The following is a 23,133-nucleotide window of genomic DNA, read 5'->3' as shown; positions in this document are numbered from 1 at the left end:
AAAATCACTCTTCCAAACAAGATCCTCTGTTAAAATGAATTCTGGGGCAAGAGATCTTGCTCTGGTTTTCATGCAGCACATTTAGTCCTCATTGTCCCTAAGAACCTAAAAACCCACATATCAAGAGCTCCCTACCTTGAATGTCTATTCCATTTCTGATGTGTTTTTCAAGTCTAGTTATGTGTTTTCCACTTTTTTTTTAGATCAGCCAAATGTTCTCAGTTTTTGTATTTTATTACTTCTGTCTATTTGGAGCAAGAAAGGAGTAGATGTGGTGATGCTTGAACTTAATATTTGATTTTGTCTTAAATCTTAATTTAAAAAAGAAGTTTATAAGAAAAAAAATTTTTTTAAACATTTATTTATTTATTTATTTGTTGCAGTTTGGCTGGGGCCGGGTTTGAACCCACCACCCTCGGCATATGGGACTGGCGCCCTACCCACTGAACCACAGGTGCTGCCCCAGAAAAAATTTTTACAAGCTCAATACTATATTATAAGAAGACTGGATTTTAGAGTGAGAACACAATTTTAGAGTGGATTTTAGAGTCAGAATGACTCTCCATGCTAACTTACTAGGACTTACTCATATATTTTAGTCTTTGAAATATCTAAGGAGAAGGTTACCTGTTTTTCTACCCCATGGCGATAGTATGTGAATCACCTAGGCCCTTGGACCTTCTTTTCCTAGTCATTTAATTCTTCCTGTTCTAAATAACAATGCAGTCACCATATACTGAGTAGCTTATTGTGTGAAGATTACCTAAATACTTCAAATAGGTTATTTTTAATTTTTACAAAAGTCCTGAGTCCTTTTATAGTTTGAGTCACCCTTATCCAAAAAGCTTGCTGCCAGAAGTATTTCAGATTTTGGAGTTTTTGGTTTTGGAATGCCTGTAGTGTACTTTCTGGTTCAGCATCCCTAATTTGAAAATCTGAAATCCAAAATGCTCCAATGAACATTTCCTTTGAGCATCTTTTAGTGCTCAAAAAGTTTTGGATTTTGGCGCATTTCAGATTTCTGATTTTCGGATTAGGGATACTCAACCTGTATTATCATCTTTATTTTACAAATAGATTTGGAGATTTAGAAAAGTGAAAAACTTGCCCTTGTCATACAACTAATATACAGTAGTATCTAGACTGGAACACAAATAGTCTGACCCGAGATCCAAGTTCTATAGCTTCATCCTTGATAGGTCATTCACTGACTTTTCTTAGCATTATTATGTAAGATTTTACAGTAGGCCACTGGGTATCAGGTGTAACACCTCCCTTGGTGGTATCCGCTTTTCTATGAGAGAAACTCTGGTTTCTCTTCAGATCATATAAATCTTTTGCCTTTATAATTAAAAAGAGAATACGTTTCCTATTTTTGGTAAGATAAGAGAAACAAATGTTGACAAGGACCTATCAAGAAGAAGCAATAATAAACAGTCATCAGTTAATATCCATGACTTTAGGTAGACTCAAGAATTAAGTCTCCCAATTTTAATACAAATGTTCTCTGATGCAGAGTTTTCTGATATATTAATTGAAGTACTTACCTCTGCTAAGTCTTCAAAGCAGCTTCCTACTAGTGGATGGGGACTGCCTTCATCAGTCATTTCTACAGTATCTTCTATATGGCCCAGTAACTTTACACTAAGTTCGTGTATATCTACTATACGACTAAATATATTTTCTACATCCTGTTTGGGGAGAAGCAGATTAATTCAGTAAGGCTGTGTAATGATAAAAAAACAAATTTTGAGCCAAAAAGTCATTTAAAATGGCAAGTAAAGTAAGAAATTTTAATGACTTACAAATTTTAACAGAAGATAATTCAGTAATTGCTTTTACAATGATATACAACTTGTAGATACATTTCTCTAGGTCTGTAGACCTCCAATTGTTTGGTTTTAGGACTCCTTCAAAAATTATTGAAGATTCCAAAAAGCTTTTGTTTATAAATATATCTATCAATATTCACCATATTAGAAGTTAAAATCAAGAAATTTTAAAAACAATTCATTTAAAAATAATGATGAACCTACTGTGTTAATATAAATTTCATTTTTATGAAATTTTTGTGAAAAGTAACTACAACCACAAAAGAAAATTTAGTAGGAGAATGTCATTATTTCACATATTTCTAATGTGTAGCTTAATAAAAGCAAGATTTTCATATGTATTTCTGCTTTCAATCTATTAAGATACATTATTTTGAAGTATATGAAAAAATCTAGCTTTATGCAGATATATAGTTGTATTTTCTTTTTTTTTTAGAAAAGGCACAAATTGATATTTTACTGTCATTTTACTTTTTATTATTTTTTTTTGAGAGTCTCACTATATCACCCTTGGTAGAGTGCCATGGCATCACAACTCACAGCAACCCCAGACTTCTGGGCTTAAGCAGTTCCCTTGCCTCAGCCTCCCAAGTAGCTGGGACTACAGGCGCCTGCCACAACGCACGGCTAATTTTTGTTTGTAGTTGTCATTGTTGTTTGGTGGGCTTGGGCTGGATTTGAAACCAGCCCGCTTTGGTGTATGTGGCTGGTGCCTTAGCCGCTTGAGCTACAGGCGCGGAGCCATGTAGTTGTATTTTCAAATAATTGTAAATGTCCTTTTTTTTTTTTGAGACGGAGGCTCAAGCTATCTCCCTGAGTAGAGTGCCGTGGCATCACGGCTCACAGCAACCTCCAACTCCTGGGCTCAAGCGATTTTCCTGCCTCAGCCTCCCAAGTAGCTGGGACCACAGGCGCCCGCCACATTGCTGGCTATTTTTTAGCTACAGCCGTCATTGTTGTTTGGCAGGCCCAGGCTGGTTTCAAACTCACCACCTTAGGTGTATGGGGCTGGTGCCTTGGCCACTTGAGCCACAGGTGCCAAGCCCCTTTTCTTTTTCTGTGTACTTTTTCTACTGAGTTCCTATATCATAAAATTCACCCCTATTCTCCCTTTTTTGAGATAGGGTCTCACTCTGTCCCCCTGGGCTGGCATACAGTGGCATGATCGTAGCTCACTGCAGGCTCAAATTCCTAACATCAAGCAATCCTCCTGTCAAGGCCCTCCCAAAGTGCTGGGATTACAGGTGTGAGCCACAGTGCCTGGCAAAATGCACCCTTTTAAAGTGCACTTACTATTCAGTGGTTTTCAGTATTGGTTGTACAATCATGAGCAGTATCAAATTCTAGAACATTTCATTACCTCAAAAGAAACCCTGTACCCAGTAGCAGTCACTCTCCATTCTCCTCTTCTTCCTAGTCCCTGGAAACCACTAATCTACTTCTGTCTTTATGGATTTGCCTATTCTGGACACTTCATATATAAGTAGAGTGCATATTCTTTTATGATATTATTCTAAAATTTAACAAATGTTAGTTATTAAACATTAGTTGGAATGTAGAATCTAAACCACAACAATTTTTTCACATTATAATCTACTGGTTACTATTATTTGAATTGATTATTTTTATCAGTTACTATATATTTTTATCAAATCAACTTGAGGCATGGTTCACATACAATAACAGACTTCTTTTTTATTTATTTATTTTTTTCTGAGACAGAGTCTCAGTTGCCCTGGGGTTGAGTGCCATGGTATCATAGTTTACAGCAACCTCAAACTCTTGGGCTCAAGAGATTCTCTTGTTTCAGCCTCCTAAGTAACTGAACTACAGATGCTCACCACAATGCCCGGCTATTTTTTTTAAGAGATGGGTGCTCTTGCTCAGAGTGGTCTCAAACTCCTAAGCTCAGGGGATCTACCCACCTTGGCCTCCCAGAATGCTGAGATTACATGCATAAGGCACCACACCCAGCTCCTATTTTGTTTTTTGTTTTTATTTTATTTATCTTTTTGCAGTTTTTGGCCAGGGCTGGGTTTGAACCCACCACCTCCAGTATATGGGGCCGGCGCCTTACTCATTGAGCTATAGGCATCACCCCCAGTTCCTATTTTAATGTTCTTTTGGTGAAAACATTGTAACCACAACCATAATCAAGATACAGAATCTTCTCATAATTTTAAGAAGCTTCCTTGTGCCCCAATCCCCATCAGCCATCACTCCTCTTACTCCCAGGAAACCAGTCATCTGCCTACTGTCACTATAGAAGTGTCTTTTCTAGAATACTAAATATATGGAATCATATCTTTTCTTTGTATCTAGTTTCCTTGCTCATATTTTTTGGGATGCATTCGTGTTGTTGCATACCTAACTGCTACGTTTCACTGTATAGATACACCACAATTTGTATATCCATGCACCTGTTAATAGACGTTTGTTTCTAGGGTGGGACTATGACAAATAATATTGTTCATAAATATGCTACCAATATTCATGAACAAGTTTTATATGGACATGTTTTCATTTCTTTTGGGTAAAAAACTAGGAGTAGAAATGCTGGGTAGTATGGTTAATTTATGTTTATTAATGTAGGAAACTGCAAAACTATTTTTTAAAATGTTTACACTGCTTTACATTCTCATAAATAATGGGAGAATTTTATATTCTTATAAGAACTTGCTCCACGTTCTTTTCAACATTTGGTGTTACGAGTCTATTTTAATTTTAGCCCTTCTACTGAGGAGTGGTAGTATTTCAGTGTGGTTTTAATTTGCATTTCTCTGATGATTGTTGATGTTGAGCACCTTTGATGTGCTTCTCGGCCATTTTTGTTTCTTGATTTTTGTGTCCAGGGAAATTTCTGCCTTTCCTCTACTCTTATTTTTTTTTAATTTTTTTGTGTTTTGTTTGTTTTGAGACAGGGTCTTATTCTGTCACCCAGGTTAGAACACAGTGGCATGTTCACAGCTCACTAAGTTTTGATCTCTGGGCTTAAGTGATTCTCCCACCTTAATGTCTAAGTAGCTGGAACTGCAGGTGCACACCATCCTGCCTGGCAAATTTTTTTCTTTCGCTTTTTATAGAGACAGGACCTTGTTACATTGCCCAAGTTCGTCTTGAACTCTTGGCTTTGAGTGATCCTCCTGCCTCAGCTTCCTGAAGTGCTGGGATTACAGATATAAACCATCATGCCTGGCCTATTATTTTTACAACTTTTTTTGAAATATAATTTACAAACCATAGAATTCATCTATTTAAAGTAATGATTCAATGGTTTTTAGTATATTTATAAATTTGTAGAACAATCACCATGATCTAATCCTTCACTTTTTAATGTTCACTCATTGCCATAACTTGAACTCTAGTCTCAGCCTCTATAGTGAACATTGTTTCTCTGTCACTTGGCTGTGTGGCTACAATTTGAGGAATTACTAGTATGTAACCACTTTGGACAATATCATTTGTGGTCATTCAACATTTCATCAGAATTCAATTAGGTTAGTTTGATTACTATTTAAGATCAATAATCCTTTGTCTAAGTTTCAAAGTTACTGGCTCCTTCCTTTGTGCACTTAATAATACGGCTATCATACTTCTGTTATGGTAATATTACCATACTGTATTACAATTCAAAGTTTACATGGCTGTCTTGACCACACTAAACTTGAAGGAATTGTTTCTAATTATCATTTTGCTAAGCATGGTACCTGACAATGCAATTGGCATTGATGAGGTACTGGTTGAAAGACACACAGATGAGTCAAATTAAATAAAAATATCTCTACCTAAATAAGAGGCTTTATTCTTTTGAGTATAAGGAAGATTCTGTGAATTTATTTACATAATCAGTCTACTTTGAATTTTGTCTTTTAATTTCTGTTGTTTTAGTCTCTTAAAACTGTTATAGCACTTTATTTGTGATCCTGAATTAAGTCCCATAACTTAAAAAAATAAATTTAGTATTCATGAAGTATAATATATTGAATTTTGAAATGGTCATGCAAATTAAATACTACATGCAGTGACAGACATATATATAATGATACTTACATTTGTTGAAAACAATTTTGAATTGGAGACAAAGGGTTCTCTAAAAACTTTTATAATTAGATTTAGTTCCCTTATATATTGTCGAATTTCTGCCATAAATGCTTTTACCAAATCATAGTAAGTTTGTTCTCCTGAGGTGGAAGGCTCTTCATCAGTTAAAGATAATATATTTATGTCTTCTACATCTTGGTGAAACATATCCATCAATACCTAGATAGTCAGAGATATGAAAAGTATAGAAAAACATGAGTCTCCAGTCAAATTTGAAGTTAAAGGCCCTAAGTTCTTTGAATAGAGTCCTTAAATGATAAAAAGCAGATGTACAATTGTCTCCTCTTCAGTATATTGCCACCATCCCTCCAAAACTTCTCTAAAACAAAATTCTACATCTCACATCACATAGGACCCCTGCAAGTTCCCTACCAATAGCAGTGTCCATCTGTCTGACTTCTTAACCTGCTACCTCTAATTTGCTTCAAATCCTTTCTTGAATTTTCTGACTTAATTTTCTCTGTTCCATACCCTGCGACCGTCACCTTTTCCGTGGCCACGCTATCTCACATTTGAGTGCTTCTTATGGCCTTCTAGTTGCTGCTTTTCTTAGGGGAATTTATTGGTAATACATCAAAACAAGCCCTATTTTCTCCAACACGTTTACTATGATTACTCTTGCTGAAAATCATCTTTCTCCTTCTTGTGAAATTCTACTGTATCATTATCCCTACAACACAAAAAGATAATATTTTATTTTATACTTTCTGCTGTTTTCATGAATAGCAGTAGTCCTCCATCAACTCTGGAGCCTTGTTTTGTGCTTCTCTTGAATCTCCTCTGTGTGTATACACAGTAGATACTTAAAAATATTTTATTTACTTAATTCATTAAAAGTTATCAAATGTTTTATATTCATTTTAAAGAAGTTTTAAAAGCCAAATATTTATTTATTTAAAAATACCAAAACATTTGAAACTCTTCTTCAGATTAGGTAATTTTTTTAAAAGTCTGTATGGCCACATTGTGAAAGAACAAATAAACACTAAAACATAACTGAGTGGATTCAGTAATTAGAAAGACTATTCCAAATTAATAAGAGCATAGTGAGGAAAATGGGATGAAATGCTTCATCAGAAAATATTTTCATTTCTGCAAAGTCATTTTCTTTTTTCTTTTCTTCTTTTTTCTAGAGATGGGGTCTCGCTCTGTCTCCCAGGCTAGAGTGCACTGACATGGATATAGCTCACTGCAGCCTTGACTCCAGGGCTCAAGCAATCTTCCCACCTCAGCCTCCCGAGTAGCTAGAACCACCGTGCCTGGCTTCATAAAACAAAAAATCCCACAGCAATAACTAAAAAGCTTTAGATTAGTATAGATCTGGAGTTCAAGTCTAGGCATTGAAACTTCTCAGAAAATTTTGGAGTAACTTCTTTATCTCTCTGAATTTGTTTCCCTTTTATAAACTATAAATAGGATCATCTACCTTAGAGAGATATTGAAAGGACCAAACGAAATAAGCCCATATGTATATTTAACTTTAAATAAATGTTTGTTCTCATCATTACTGTAAAATCATATATCTAAAGAAAGCTAGGTACGGAGGTAAAACTATTGTTTAGTGCTTTTACATTTTCAAAAACTGTTTTCAAGTAAATCTATAACCTTTAAACCTTCCAATGCAAATAAAATTTTAAGAAATTCACTATTAAGAGATTATTATTGTACTTAACCCTACTTATAGCAGTACATAAGAAAAAACTACATGGCATGTTTAAACGTATTTTGGTATTATAAATCTAACATCTTAAATGGTATCTTAAATACTTGGTATTAGATTACTAGAAATATTAACCAACATATAATAAAGAATTTTATTCTGTCTGAATGGTATCTCAGCATCCAATAAATCACAAATAGAAATTTAAGAACATAGAAGTTCAGTTTCCTACCTTGTCAGCACACATTGCCACTTTAATATCTTGTTTTGTAATTTCATAATGCCGTATATTTCTCACATAATTCCCCACCAGCTTTAAAATGTCTGCAGAAATATATTCTAATACTGCTACTATGTAAACAGAAACCTGGTGATCAATTTTATAACCTAGGACCTCCTGCAAAATTAAAAGAAAAGCACATTTAAACATCATATACTATAAATTTAACACACTGGCTAAAAATAATAAAACATACAATTTAGCTTAATTTGTACTGAGGCCTGTGATTACCAATGACATTTAATTTTAAGTGGTTCAACTATGGATATGTATTAACTATTGAAAATGTAAGCTAAGAAAAGGCAAGACAAAAAGTCACTTCTGATCATGTAAAATACTTGAAAAGGACAGATTACTAAATAGATAATCCTTAACCTGTGGCGAGAAGTTCCCAAAACCCTAGTGACACATGCCTGGTATCCCTGTTATTGCTATGAAAAAAATATCATGCTATGTCCCGATGAACAGTGGTCTTTGTTAAGAGCACGTTAAACAGTTCTGCTTTTAGACTTCAAAGAGAATATGAGCTTTTGTGGGACTGGTTAGTTCCTATGGGATAATGAATTTTATTTTCTAAACAATCCAATTAAGGGGGAAAAAATCTTTGAAGTAAGAAGTTTATTATAAGCTGGGGACAGGTTTCATTTAGCTTTTAAGATATGTAAAAAGTATTAAATGTACCATGATAATGATGTTTTAAAATTAATCGAAATGATATTCACAATTAGATAATAAAACTCAAAATTTAGGATCATCAACACAACATACATATACCTCAACTTCTTAATTCTCTTTGAATATAACTCAATGTTTGGCCAATGAAGCTCATGAAAAGAATTGTAAAGACATGCAATTACTAATAATGTGGTAGTTTTCCATAACTTGCACATTTTCTCAGACCAGTTAGTAAAACATAGGTAAATATTTCTAGCTCGAGAACTGAATGCAAAATAATCTTAACATCATCCAAGTGTTCAGCTTTAAATTTTGGAAAAGATGAAGCAGACCTAGATTTTCTACCACTATCACTTTATTATAATACCTGTATTTTTGTTGCAATAATCAATAGTTTGTTCATTACATTAAATAAAACAGAAATCATATTATTAGTTTCCCACAGTTATTCTTTTTTTTTTTTTGAGACAGAGTCTCACTATGTCACCCTTGGTAGAGTGCTGTGGTGTCACAGCTCACAGCAACTTCAAACTCCTGGGTTCAAGCAATTCTCTTGCCTCAGTCTCCCAAGTAGCTGGGACTACAGGCGCCGGCTACAATGCCTGGCTATTTTTTCGGTTGCAGTTATTGTTGTTTAGCAGGCCTGGGCTGGCTTGAATCTGGTGCTGTAACCACTGAGTTTGGGCACAGAGCCTCCAACAGTTATTCTATTTGTTCTGGAGAAACTCAATTGATTGACTAACTTATTTAAATTATAAGTAGATCAGGATAGTTTAGGGGACCTTTTTGTTCAAAGATTATACATAGCTCTATGGCAGTTTCACAGAGGTCTGTACACAAAATAGGAAATTCAGAAGGACTTATAGGAACACTTAGGTCTAATTGACAAGAAAGGAGGAATTTTATGAATTTTCTTTGTGAGTCTAATATCACCTGAGATAAACAAAATCCACAATAACTTTCCTCCTCCTTTCAATTTGCCAAGCTACAATTGGTGTGAAATTACTTCAAATCATGTTTCCCGATTTATGTTTCATTATCATAAAACAGTATCATTCCCCAACCACAAGAATCTCAGGAAAACTTACAAGAGAACTTTACTTTGCAGTTGTCTACTACCCACAAAATATATTCTTACTGTACAAAAATGGTGGGTTTTATTTTTCTTTTAAAAGGCAAGAAGGCAGTATTTCAGCTTTACCTTTAATAAAGGATGAATTTTTTCTACTGGGAGAGATAAAGGGTTTCTTCGCTTCCTCTTTTCAATAGCCGATTGGGCATCAGCTATTGCCCACTTATCAATTGGATGAGGGAAACTTTTTTGGACACGTTCCTTGGAAAATAGGAAAATAACAACTAAGCAACAAATGTATTAAACAGTGCTCCTCACTTAAAATATACTTTGATATCAAAGAGTACCAAAAGCAGAGCTTTTCACAGGTGTATAATTTACATTACTAACATACTTAAGGCAAGAGAAAACACTATAATTATCAGTGATGGTTTCTTAATTGGGTAATGAAGAGACTAAACATTATTCTATTATCGAGGGGGAAAATCTCATCCTGAAGCTCCTCCTCACTCTGATGACTAATGACACGAAGGAACAGAAACCAGTTTAAGTAATACTTTCATAAAATTTTAAGGAACAAGGCCTAAGATCAAGAAGCAAATATCTAAATCTAATTCTCATTCACTTGTCTTTACTTTCAATACTAATTACAAGCTCAAGTAGCATTTTGCAAATAAAACTTCTAAGAATTTTCTTCTTTATCCATCATGCAGATGTACTTAACTTCAAAACTATTTACAAATCAGCAATTCTAATACACTGTACTTTATCTTTAAAGTCTTCTGTAGGTCATTAAGTTTTAACAAAATACTTCAATTTAATTTCTAGAAGTTATTGTTAAAATTGCCGATGAACTGAAAGAACACAGGTAACTATTAAGAGCTGAATTTCCTTACTTCAAAAACAAGCTAACGTAATTTATTTCAAACAATAGGTGCTTTCACTCTCCTAATTTTAAAAATCCACTTGTATAATACTATAATTAAAACCAGTAGAGGTCGCCACTACATAACTTCAACACGTACACTTTGAATTGACCCATTTTCAACTAATAGTATTTAAAACTACTAGATGAAATTAAACATCCATTCCTAATTATAAATCTCAATGAAAAGTCTGCTGGTAGTAAAATGTAAAATGATAAACACTGCTATGAGATACTGAGGGTGGGAGTGGGGAGGAACACAATGATTCTAAAATAATATGAACAAATATATAAATTGAGTAGTTTCACTCATTCAATTTTAATAAATTTTCTCTTTATCTATGTTCAAGACTAAATTAGCTGCCAAATAAAAAGTGATCATTTTAATTCTAATTAATGGTATTAATTAGAAGCATGTTGAAAAAACTTACTGTAGTTAAAAATGGAGTTTACAAGGGTTTTCAACTCTCTGGCTGAAAAGCTATTTTCCAGGATACACTGCTATTACCAGTTTTTACAATTCCCTTGCCCTCCTACCCTTCTGCCACCTCCATGGTAAAACACTACTCAATCCACTTATCTTTTTTTGTGTTCCACCTGAATGCTACAAAAGCCTAGTCACAGAAATCCAAAGATTTCAACCACTCTATACTTGATGTCATTAAAATGAAATGATTCTTCATCTTTACAGAAAACTTTTAATTTTAGTTCTAGTTTCCATTTTCTACTAGTACACTCCAAACCTCTTTTTCCCTCCTCTCAAACTTTTGACTACTTCAGAACTCAATTTAGATGTCTCTTCCTCTGAAAAACTTTCCCAAACCCCCCAAATCTACGTTAGTTTCACTTTTCCTGGTTTCCCCCACACCCTTTATCTATGGTATATCACATTATGTTATTGCCTACATACCTGTCTGTATCTCCACTAAATTTAAAGCCCTGAAAAGACACAGGCCATACCGCCTGTATAAGAGATTACATAACTTCCTTTCTACGTGTTTATGTTTCCTTCTCTTTTAATTGGTGAGAAAGAATTCACTTACCATCTAAAATCTAAAATACATGTAACAACCAAAGATTAAAAGATTAATGAGAATGTTTTTGGAACGTAACACTTGCGCATATCCCACTTTCACAGGCATGAGCATATTATTCTAACATTAAGCTCATTTTAGCTTAAGAGCAAAATATAGAATAATATTTTAATAACTAAAAATACTAGCTATCATATACCATACAGGTTGATTATCCCTAATCCAAACTGAAACCTGATATGCTCCAAAATCCAAAACTTTCTGAGTGCTGCCGTTACGCTCAGAGCAAATTCTCTTCGGATTTCTGGATTTGGGATGCTCAACTGGTTAAGTATGAGTACTGTAAATATTCACATTCTAAAATCTGAAAATATTCAAAACCCAAAACACTTCTGGTCCCAAACATTTCAAATAAGGGATATACAACCTGTACAAAGTTAAAATAAATCCAGTCTCCGTTTTCTGATATACCATATACTCTTTCCCCTTCACTGATGTAAAAAATGCACAGATTACATATATACTTTATATATGTAAACACAAAAGAAAATTTATCATACCTCTACATCTGAAGCACTTCGGGGCTGAGCTTGGCATAGCATATTTAATAATTGCAAAATTAATTCTTCGACATATTGAAGAGCATCATCATTAGACTCAAGAGTAGGATGAACTTGTCCCTGAACCTACAAACAAACAAAAAGTAATAAAAATGTGGATTTCACCTAATTAAACAAGCAAAAAAGTCTTCAAAAATGTGGATTTTTACTCAAGAATGTGGTTTAGCCTGCAAATACAGATTTGAAGATTACTGACTCAGAAGTCAGGAGTTCTCAGTCTTTACCTCCAGCCACATGTACTACACACACTAACATGCTCCTAGAGATTCATTTTACCTAACTGTATAATTCCAATACTTTTTTCTTACACCATCATTACAATGAGATGCAAAAGTGAGGATAGGAGAGGCTGAGATGGTGATCAAAGATACGGTTTATAAAATTTTTGCCAGCAACCAGGTAGAACATTTATCAACATTGTACTTGGGCAAAACTGACCTTCTATGGGTTCCCTAGATAGTATTTAGTAGGAATACTATCTCATTCCTACTAAACGATAAAATCCAAGAAGGACATGTCTCATTAGGTTTACAATGTATCTCTAGAATCTAGCACTGTGCAAGGCACACATAGTATAAGCTTGATGAGTATTTGTGAACACAAAGTCACCCATATTAAAGGACACAAATAGGACTTTGACAATTTGTCACTTTGTACTTTGGGAAGACTGGTGGCTTAACAATCTTTGCCTTCTTTTTTCTCAATCATTTCTAGGGAGGTGCTTCAGGCCACTGGCCTTAGTGAAGTTTACAGTTAATTATCAGCATGATAGTCTTTACTTCTATGTCTTCATCACTCACTATGGGTCTAAACTGTTCCTCACTAAATGGCGAGAAAAAGTAGTTCCAGGAGATAAATAATACATGTTTCAAAACATTCTGAACTCTCAAAGGGTGGTAGAGTGCTTACCAGATCAAAGTGCACAGTATTCAGTGACCCAGAGCGTTCAATGTGGTTTGTCTTACTCCACCTCATCAGCAGAGGGGTTATGGCAGTCTTGGCGAATAGGGAAATTTTTATAAACAGTGTACTATGTAATAAATTTGTAAAAGTGTATGTTAAAGGTATGTATATGTCTGTCTGCAACGTAGGTATTCACATACTTTAAAGGCAAGTATTTTAGAGTTAAATAGCACTGTGACAATTCAGAACGGCATGAGGAGCTACTACATAAATTTACCATTTAAGAGGTGAAGAAACTGAGCTCTATGAGGATTAAATCATTTGCCTAAGCACTTCTGATCATATTCAGCATATGAATCATCAATTTGATAATTTGTCTGTTTACAAATATCTCTACCTAGAAGACGACTGGTTATATAGTTAAAATAATGGCAAGTTTGGACTAGAACCCAGAATTTGTAATTCTGAGGCCAGGGCTCTCCACACCATCACATTTTGGCTAATGTATGTAGATATCAAACCTTATAAACTTACTCCTCTTCAACACTTAGCATGACTGAACCACTTAAAACAAAACTGGAACTTGACAGTAGTTTTACTTTTGTACATTTAATTGCATGCCCCCCATGGCTTAAACTATCTTCTCAGATACAAATGGCCGACATCCTCATTTTGTAGTGAATCCTAACACAATATAGTGGGCTATTTAGATTATCTGGTTCTCAGTCAAGTACCTTTCATTTTTGAACTCTTATATTAATAGTACAATTTACTATATTTTCTTTCCTCTTTGGTTTCCTTACTTCTTTTCCATGTCCTTATAGAGTTCCAGTAGTTCCAGAGTTCTTCCTCTTCCCCTTTCTTCTGTACTTTTTCCTGAGTAATCTCATCTGCTTCATATTGAACAATCACCTATATGGATCTATCCCTTGCCCTGATTTCTCTCCTGAGTTTTAGGCCCATTCTTCAAATTACATGCTGGATATTTCCACCTATTCTACCAACACATCAAATTTAAGATGAAGAAAAGGACCTTACAAAAGTTGAACAAGAAAAACTACATCTCACATAGACAGTACTTAACATTTTCTGGGTAAATACGTATTTTTAGAAAAAAACACAGTCCTGGAAAATGTAGCTATACATGGGGGTTACATTCCAGTCTTAGGCTCTAGCATCACATAAACTATAACTATAGATGTATAAAACCATTAAGTTTCAGAATTAAAGAGACAATAGAGGTCATTCAACTCAGCACCTCTATATAGCAGATGAGGAAACAAAGAGACAACCACAATCCTGTTGCTAATTAGTAATATGTAAATATTGAACTTGGGCCTCCTGTTGTCTGAGTTGTCTGAGTTCTTTCCTTAAGCCCTTCACTATCAAACCTGGAAGAATCTCTGGAGTGTTCTAGTAGACCCATGAGTGTAAGGAGTGAGGGCTCATGGACCATATCTATTTATATAGTGGTTTCCATATATTTATATAACTTAGCTTGATGTATGCTGTCATACTTTATTAGACATTGCATGCCATACATGGAAATCAGTCCTACAAATCTTTATACTTCGAGAATATAAAATGATCATTGATTATACAAAGGATCCCAATGTTTTCAAATTATATACAAGTATATTAAAAATACGATATAAAACTAAAATGTAAAGATAATATTAAAATGAAAATACTTAATCAACCATAATTGTAATTATCTTTTTAAAATGTCAGAGTTCTTTCAAGAAGTGATTTAGCTATCCCAAGACATGTTTTAGAAAGTATAAAGTGCTTTTTTAAAAAGTTCATGTTTTTTTCAAAGAAACCCATATAAATATTATGATTCTTCACTGACATAACCCCATCTCCAGATGCTCTCTAATTTACACATTAGGCTGAAGCAATCTAAACTATTTGCAGTTTGCTATAATATGGCATTTTATTATACTCGCACTGCTCTCCATGCCTGTCATTCATTCTCTTTTCCTTTTATCTGCCTATTTGACCTTCAAAACCTGGATTTAATCTCATTTTGGAAAGACTTCCTTATTTCTCATCTCTTTTCCAGGCAAAATTAATCTCATTCAGTTAACTGATTTATTACATTTGTTAAACACCAGACCTTCTGCTGAATAGATACACAGAGATTGACCAAATGTAGTCCTTGCTCTCATGGGCCTCACATTCTGCTCTGTACATACAAGGTACCATATTTTTATTATTGGGGTTATCATACTATATTATGATTACATGTTCCCTTTCTATTTTCTCTACTGGGCAGTGAAGTTCCAAGTGGGTAGGGCTTGGTATATCTATCTATAGAATCATTTCTCCCTACTTTTCTTTTTTTGGAGACAGAAGTTTCATTATGTCACCCTTGGTAGAGTGCTATGGACTCACAGCTCATAGCAACCTCAAACTCTTGGGCTCCAGTGATTCTCTTGCCTCAGCCTCCCAAATAGCTGAGACTACAGGTGTCCACCACAATGCTCGGCTATTTTTTTGTTGCAGTTGTCATTGTTGTTTAGCTGGCCCAGGCCAGATTCAAACTGGCCAGCTTTGGTGTAGATGGCTGGCATCCTAACCACTGAGCATGCCACAGGTGCCAAGCCATTTCTCCTTACTTTTCATTCCAAACCCCTTTGGGGAATAATCAGAGCCTTTGTGTTGTAGGCGTGAGAAGCATAAAATATTTCTTCTTGAAAATAAAAATTAAAAAGGGTAGAGAATCTATTTGGTTGTTTGGTTGATTTCAGGAGCATAAACCCTTAAAAACAGAAACCATTCAACATACAAAGGCAGTTAGAACTAAAATAGATGTCTATTATATAGAATCAAATAAGTTGTATTAATATATAGCCACAGCAGGGGTTAAAAACAATACCAACTTGATATTGCTTATAACTGTAGCACATACAATTAAGTGTGGCACTCTGTATGATCAATCAAATTTTTAGAAATTCACATTCAAACACTGCGAGACAGTGTTAGCTGTAGTGCTTCATTCCATCTAGATGGAACTTTAAAGACATTTAATAGATCAAACAGTTTTATTTATTGATGGCCACTAATACCCAAAAGAATTAGTTTGCTTAGATAGAAAATTATGCATGGTGTTAACTGTTCTTCTAAGTTTCTGGACATTAACCTTTATCACATTTAAATTTTTCAAATTAGGATCACAAAATTCTTTTTTATTTCAGACTAAAAGCAGGGTATATACAATTAGGTTACATAGTTTGCTTCTGGAAAGTTAAAGTTCAAGTTCTAGTTGTGTCTTTCACCCAGGAAGTGCGCCATATACACAGTACCAGAGCAGTGTACCCATTGGGTGAAACTTACCCATACCCCTACTCGAATTTAACTGAGTTTTTCATTCACGTGAGTATATAGCTGTTAATCTACTAGTTTCAATTTTGTACTGAGTATACATGGTGCTTGTTTTTCTATTCTTGTGATACTTCACTTAGAAGAATGTTCTCCAAATCTGTTCAAGTTGTTGCAAAAGATACAAAAATCTTCATCTTTTATGGCTGAAAAGTATTCCATGGTATACACATACCACAATTTATTGATCCATTCAGGTGCTGAAAGGCATGTGGGTTGTTTCCACATCTTTGTGATTGTGAACTACGAGGCTTTAAACATTCAAGTGCGAATGTCCTTTTGTTAAGATGTCTTTTTTCTTTTGGGTAAATACCAAGCAATGAGATTGCTAGATCAAATGCTAGGTCTATCTTTAGTTCTTCGAGGACTCTCCATACTTCTTTCCATAGAGGCTGTACTAGTTTGCAGTCCCACCAAAGTGCATGAGTGTTCTCTTCTCTCAGCATCCACACATGCGTCTGTTTAGGACCTTGTGATTGAGCCATTCTCACTGAGGTTAGGTAACATCGCAAAGTGGTTTTGATTTGCATTTCTCTGATGATTAGGGATGATGAGTGTTTTTTCTTATCTGTTGGCCATCCATCTATCCTCATGAGAAAAGTTTCTACTCATGTCTCTTACCTAGTTTTTAATGGAGTTGTTTGTTCTTTTCTTGTTAATTTGCTTGAGTTTTTTATAGGTTCTGGTTATTAGCCCTGTGTCAGATTGATAGCATGCAAATATTTTCTCCCATTCTGAAGGCTGTTTCTTCACTTTGTTGATTGTGCTCTCAGCTGTGCAGAAACTTTTTAACTTGATCAGGTCCCATTTAATTTATTTTTATTGCTGCTGTGATTGCCAGTGGGGTCTTCTCTGAGACCAGTAAACTGTTTTACTTCCTTAAAAACAAAACCGAAACCTTACTAAAAAACACAAGCAATAGTTCATGCTTGAAAGGCAAGCAGAGTGTCATTTCCTAAAAATACACAAGCTGTTCAATATTCTTTCAAGGAAGATGCTATTAAGATATTTCTTTAAAGAGCAAAGAGAAGTATTATATTTCCTATACAGATGAAATAAAAACACTTCTGTGAGACAGTGTTATAGCTGTAGTGCTCCATTCCATCTAAATGGTACTTTAAAGACATTTAATAGATCAAATAATTGAAGTTTTTCAAGTCTGTACAGAATAGTTTAGCCTGCCTCATCTCATGACAGCCTTAAGAACCATCTAGATATAGAGTTGATATTTACTGAGGTGTGTGTGTTTCTAAGAGCTTAGAATTTAAACTACATATGGGTTTTCCCTTATATATAGTTTTACACAAATATTACATTTTATGCTTATGTTTATTGAAAGAAAATTTCATATACTTCTTTAATGCAATTAAAGTAATTTAAGTACAATAAATGCAAATATTTCACTAAATAGTTAGTGATAGTCTGAGTAAGACATTTATGACCATGATATTAATTCTTCTTTTTAAGGTACAATCATCATTTACAATTAAAGACAACACCCTTTTGCATTTTAAACCTTTCTTAAGGACTACTTGATTCTAGATAGTTCCTTATGTCTCTAGTAATTTCTAGTAAATTCTGAAGCAACTTTGTTGGCTATTATTGCTAGATTTTGTGGAATTTGAAAAAGCGAAGTATTGGGTTGATATCAATTCCTAGTTGTTTGATACATGAGTCCTCCAAGTGTATCTGGGAACCCCTTGGGTAAACTGCCAGAAAACATCATGTTGAATTCTGATGAATCTTTAATAGCCTTTTCCAGCTAATGGCTCTCTAAAGAATTGGAAAGGCTTTTAGATTGTATTTGGTCATGCCTTGAGCCTAGATCTGCTACTTTTATTTACAAATATAATGAGAGAATTTGAAACAAAACTAGCATTCTCAATACCTGTACCACAGCAAATAATAAATCTCTTTCTCAGTGTTACAATGGTTTAGTCATTTGACGTTTTAGGTACGTATTTCTCCTCACTATGAGGTTATTTTAAAATTCAAGGCAAAAATCCTTCATAAAAAATTTTTAAAAAACAAAAATCAAATCAGAAAACTTCCATTTTTCCCACGAATAAAATTAACTAAAAATATTTTCTCATTTTCATGATGTCTATGAATTAGCCATTAGGCCCATGTAAAAATCTTTTTTTCCTGAGATCCCATTATTTACTGGGGACATAAAGATGAATGAAAACGTGGCATGTGCCCTCAAAGATCTCGGCTTACAGAGAAGCTAGACATGTAAACAATTACAACAACACAGTGTGATGAGGGCTAAAATTGAGTTATATTTGAGGTACGATGATGTCATTTTTGTGTGGGGGGAGTATCAGAATGCTTCACAGGATTAAGATACACTTAGACTTAAACTGGAACATAAAAGATAAGGTCTGACAGACAGCAAATAAACATTATTAAAAGGGCTAACACACTGATTTGTAATTCATATATAGCACCTGATTATAAGTTTCTGGATTAATTAATGCTGTATTAAATGCTCTCCATGAAGAATATTCTCTAGGTTTTATATAAAGAATATAGAAAATTATACCTATTAAGAGTTGATAGTAGGCTCAGCACCTGTAGCTGAAGTGGCTAGGGCACCAACCACATACACGGGAGCTGGCGGGTTCGAATCCAGCCTGGGCCCACCAAACAATGACATTTACAACCAAAAAATAGCTGGGCACTGTGGTGGACACCTGTAGTCCCAGCTACTTGGGAGGCTGAGGCAAGAGAATAGCTTAAGCCCAAGAGTTTGAGGTTGCTATGGGCTGTGATGCCACGGCACTCTACCATTGGCGGCAGCTTGAGACTCTGTCTCAAAAAAAAAAAGTTGATAGTAAAGCTGAGGAAATGAAACACAAACACATACAACTGTATCAGCTTAAATGTTGGGAAGAGCGAGCTAGCGGTGACATTGAAGCCGAAATTCCCACTTGAGGAGGATGTCTTACCAAAAAGCCGAAAAAACAACTTTCAAAAAGTTGAAAAGTCTGAGAAAATGAAGAGTCCTAAGGATAATCACAGTGTTTAATTAAGCACAATTGCCTAGTTACTTTGCCCATCAGTAGCTTGTTACATACTATTAGCCTTTAGTCATATTTTCAATACAAGCTTGGGCGAGTAGTATATTAATAGTTAACTCTTGTCTGATATAAACATATTGAAAAAATATTTTACCAAAACTGAGTTTGAAATTTATATACACAAGCACCCTACTTCTTTTTTTCTTTTTTGTGGATAGGGGGTCTTGCAATGTTGCCCAGGATGGTATCAAATTCCTGGACTCAAGCAATCCTCCTGCATCAGTCTCCTAATGCACTGAGATTACAGGCATGAGCCATGATGCTCAGCCTTAAGAAGCATCCTATTTCTAATGTTATTGTTTGCTCTCAGAACAGTTAACTTGATTTGATTAATACATGTACCATGAACTATTCCATTTATCCATTTTATTATCTATACCTAAAATGTAATATAAATAAAACTTGAAATAAGGACTTAAGCCTTAGTTATATTATACTGTTATACTTAGTTATAACATATAACTAAGTTGTTATATTGCCAAAGGAAGGTTAGGTTCTTTAAAAAACTTGTTAAAAATCTGAATTCATATGCTTCAAGCCACAGGAGAAACCAAATAACCACTACTATATAAACAGAGTTATGAGTAAAAGTCAATTTGCCTGACACAATTTTTGGTAGCTGTTCTTACCCCCACCTCCCTAAATTTCTTCTTTTATTTAGCAAGTATTTGCTGAACATCACATCAGCTAAGCAATATAGTAGACATCTGGGGAAAGAAGAATAAGACAAAGTTCCAGTCCTCACCGAACTTATATTCTTTGCTCTATGTTAGCTTTGTATTATTGTGCCTTTCCCTTCCTTTTCCTCTACATTTCTGGCAAAGAAAAACTGGATCTATGTTAATGAAAGAATAATAAGGAACAGAAAGAAAAGAAAAACAGAAGTATCTTAAGGCATTAATCAAATTATACTTTAAATTTACTAGAGAATAGGCTGAAATCTAGGTAGTTATAAAGCTCAACAAAGAGATTAAGACCAAGGACATGGATTTGGGATTCATCCAGTCACTCACAGGTAATAGCAGAAATAGTAGAGGTAGATAAAATCTCCCAGTCTGCAGTAAACAAAGAAGCAATTAAGGGCAGAATGGAATCTTGGGCAGCACCTACATCCAACTATCAAGCAGATGAGGATGAGGCAAAAGAGTTAGGAAAGGGTGGTTAGGGTAATCCTCTCAAGGAAGTCAAAGAAGAGGTACAAAAACCAGTGTCCAGAAGCTTTAAATGCTGCAAAACTCAATTAGAATATTTTTTAAAAGATCAATTAATAAGGCAATTAGCACATACAGTAGAACCTCCATAGATGACCCCCTTCCTACACTGACCACCTCAAGTTGACTTAATTTTCATAGACCAGACATGCACCACATGTTTGTTCACCTCCATGAGGTCTGACAATTAACTTTGAGAACTTTGCACTTACATTGGCAGCACTGTACAAAGAACTTGGTAAGTTTTCATAAGCTTGGTATATCAGTGTCTCACAGCTGTGTTCAAACTGACACGTGGCAATGTCTTGCTAAGTAGCACTCACATTTTTGCATGTCATCATGAGAATGTTGGAGCTTGAATTAGAGCAACTGAACAAACATTTGCAAATTTTTTGTTAAACTTGGCAAAAGTGTAAGTGAAATCAGGGACATGTTAGTCCAAATTTTGGAGGATAATGCCATGAAGAAAACAAAAGTGGACAAATGGATTAAACATTTTTCTGAAGGGAGAGAAAGCATCACTGAAGAAGAGGTCAGGGCAACCAGTAACAAACAGAACTGACAAAACACTGCAAAAGTTCCTTGACTTGTTCATCAAAATTGTAGGCTAACTGTGAGAAGCACAACAGACCAAGTAAACATTGATAGAAAAACAGGAAAATCTAAACTGAAAATCTTAGCCAACAACTCATGGATCTTGTATCATGACAGCTCACATGGCACTATCTATGGGGAACTTTTTAGCCAGTAAACAAACAACTGTACTGGAACACCACCCCTACTCACCTGATGTGGCCCCAGTGAATTTCTTCTTTTCCCAAAGGTAAAATAAATACTAAAAAGAAGACATTTTGATGACAGTCAGGACATCAAGGGTAATACAATGACAGCTTTGATGGACATTTCCAAAAAAAAAAGAGTTCCAAATTGCTTTAAAGGGTAGACTAGGCACTAGTGTCAGTGCAAAGCTTCCCAAGGGAAGTACTTCAAATGTATGACTATAGTGATACCCATCAATGAGGGATGGAGCACTTTTTCTAGGATGAGTTCAGAAACTTTATTGTCAGACCTGGTATGGTGACCAGTTTGTTATAGTCCCTTTGGTGGTCAAGTTACAGAGATTCTACTATAATCCATGGCCTCTGAGAGAAGAATATGAATAGAGTAGCTAAAGCAGACCCAAATTGAAAGCAGGTGAGGAGAGAGAGGGGAAGAGGGATCCTAAATGTAGACTATTCTTGAAGAAAGTTATTCTCATACCTTATGAGTAGAAAGGCTGATAAAAACTTTCTGAAAAGTAATCTAGCAACCATTATTTTGACTGCAAACAAAGCCTACAGGCATTCAAACAAGATGTTCATTTGACAGTTGTTCATTTTGCCAACAAAATCTTGAGTACACATTACTGTTATGTTACCTGACTAGAGTCTGTAAACATCACACGCTTTGTTCTCAACATTTTTCACAGTTGTGCCCAAAATAATTTGCACAAATAGTGGATTCTTGTGGGAGGGTATAAAAATATGGAATACAAAAAAATTGAAGAGTTGTCAAGTTCAAAAGACTTGATCATTAGAGGAGAATTTGGATATATAGGTAGCTGTAAAAATATCTGTCACACAAAATGTAAACTCTCAAGTACCTCAGAATCTGATTTGGAAAACTAAAGTGTATGATCTATTTCAAATCTAAGAGAAGTCAGTCCTCAGCAACTTCAATGGCAAGAAGACAAGTTGAATCTGGAAATATATGATTTTAACGCCAATATATCAGGAATAAAAGCCAATATTCATAACGATTCATCAATTTTAAAAGTCTTCCAGCTATTCTTCTCAGAACATTTGGTTAATCATATTATGTAACTCTGGAGGAAGAAGTGTTTCTGCTAACAATCCATTCAGTCTCATGGAAAGGCACGTTCCATCCAAGTATAGCAGTCCAACAGGAAAACAGCAAAACACGCCAGAGATTTGTTTGCAGAAAATATAAAAAGCAAAGCAAAATAGGACATCAATGCATACAATGTAATATTGGATTATTCACTGAACCATGTTTTGAGTTGTACCATATAAAATAGGATTATTAAGGCTCGGCACCTGTAGCTCAGCAGCTAGGGTGCCAGCTGCATACACTGGACCTGGCGGGTTCAAACCCAGCCTGGCCCTGCTAAACAACAATGACAACTACAACCACAAAACAGCCAGGCAGTGTGGCAGGCACCTGTAGTCCCAGCTACTTGAGAGGCTGAGGCAAGAGAATCGCTTAAGCCCAAGAGTTTGAGGTTGCTGTGAGCTGTGACGCCACAGCATTCTACCAAGGACGACATAGACTTGTCTCAAAAAACAAAACAATA

General features: G+C 35.0%; 1 protein-coding gene across 4 annotated transcripts in view; it reads right to left on the bottom strand.

Annotated features, from left to right (window-relative positions):
• SOS1 (SOS Ras/Rac guanine nucleotide exchange factor 1) overlaps positions 1–23,133 on the bottom strand; it is a 134,689-nt gene that overhangs the window by 73,986 nt on the left and 37,570 nt on the right. For 2 of the 4 annotated variants that reach the window (XM_012808824.2, XM_023516642.1), the window contains exons 2-6: positions 12,140–12,265; positions 9,750–9,881; positions 7,826–7,990; positions 5,883–6,092; positions 1,548–1,691 (exon numbers count right to left, since the gene is read on the bottom strand). In XM_012808824.2, coding sequence (XP_012664278.1) covers positions 1,548–1,691; positions 5,883–6,092; positions 7,826–7,990; positions 9,750–9,881; positions 12,140–12,181 — 693 coding nt within the window. In that variant the 5' untranslated portion in view covers positions 12,182–12,265. Of the gene's footprint in view, positions 1–1,547; positions 1,692–1,805; positions 1,942–5,882; positions 6,093–7,825; positions 7,991–9,749; positions 9,882–12,139; positions 12,266–13,905; positions 14,718–23,133 lie in introns of those variants that run through there. The other 2 variants (XM_023516641.1, XM_023516643.1) reach the window with 2 other exon arrangements.

The sequence above is a fragment of the Otolemur garnettii genome, unplaced genomic scaffold (assembly GCF_000181295.1).
Source record: "Otolemur garnettii isolate 467f Iridium unplaced genomic scaffold, OtoGar3 scaffold00095, whole genome shotgun sequence".
Classification (NCBI taxonomy): Eukaryota; Metazoa; Chordata; class Mammalia; order Primates; family Galagidae; genus Otolemur; species Otolemur garnettii.
This window is presented reverse-complemented; position numbering and strand designations above follow the sequence as displayed.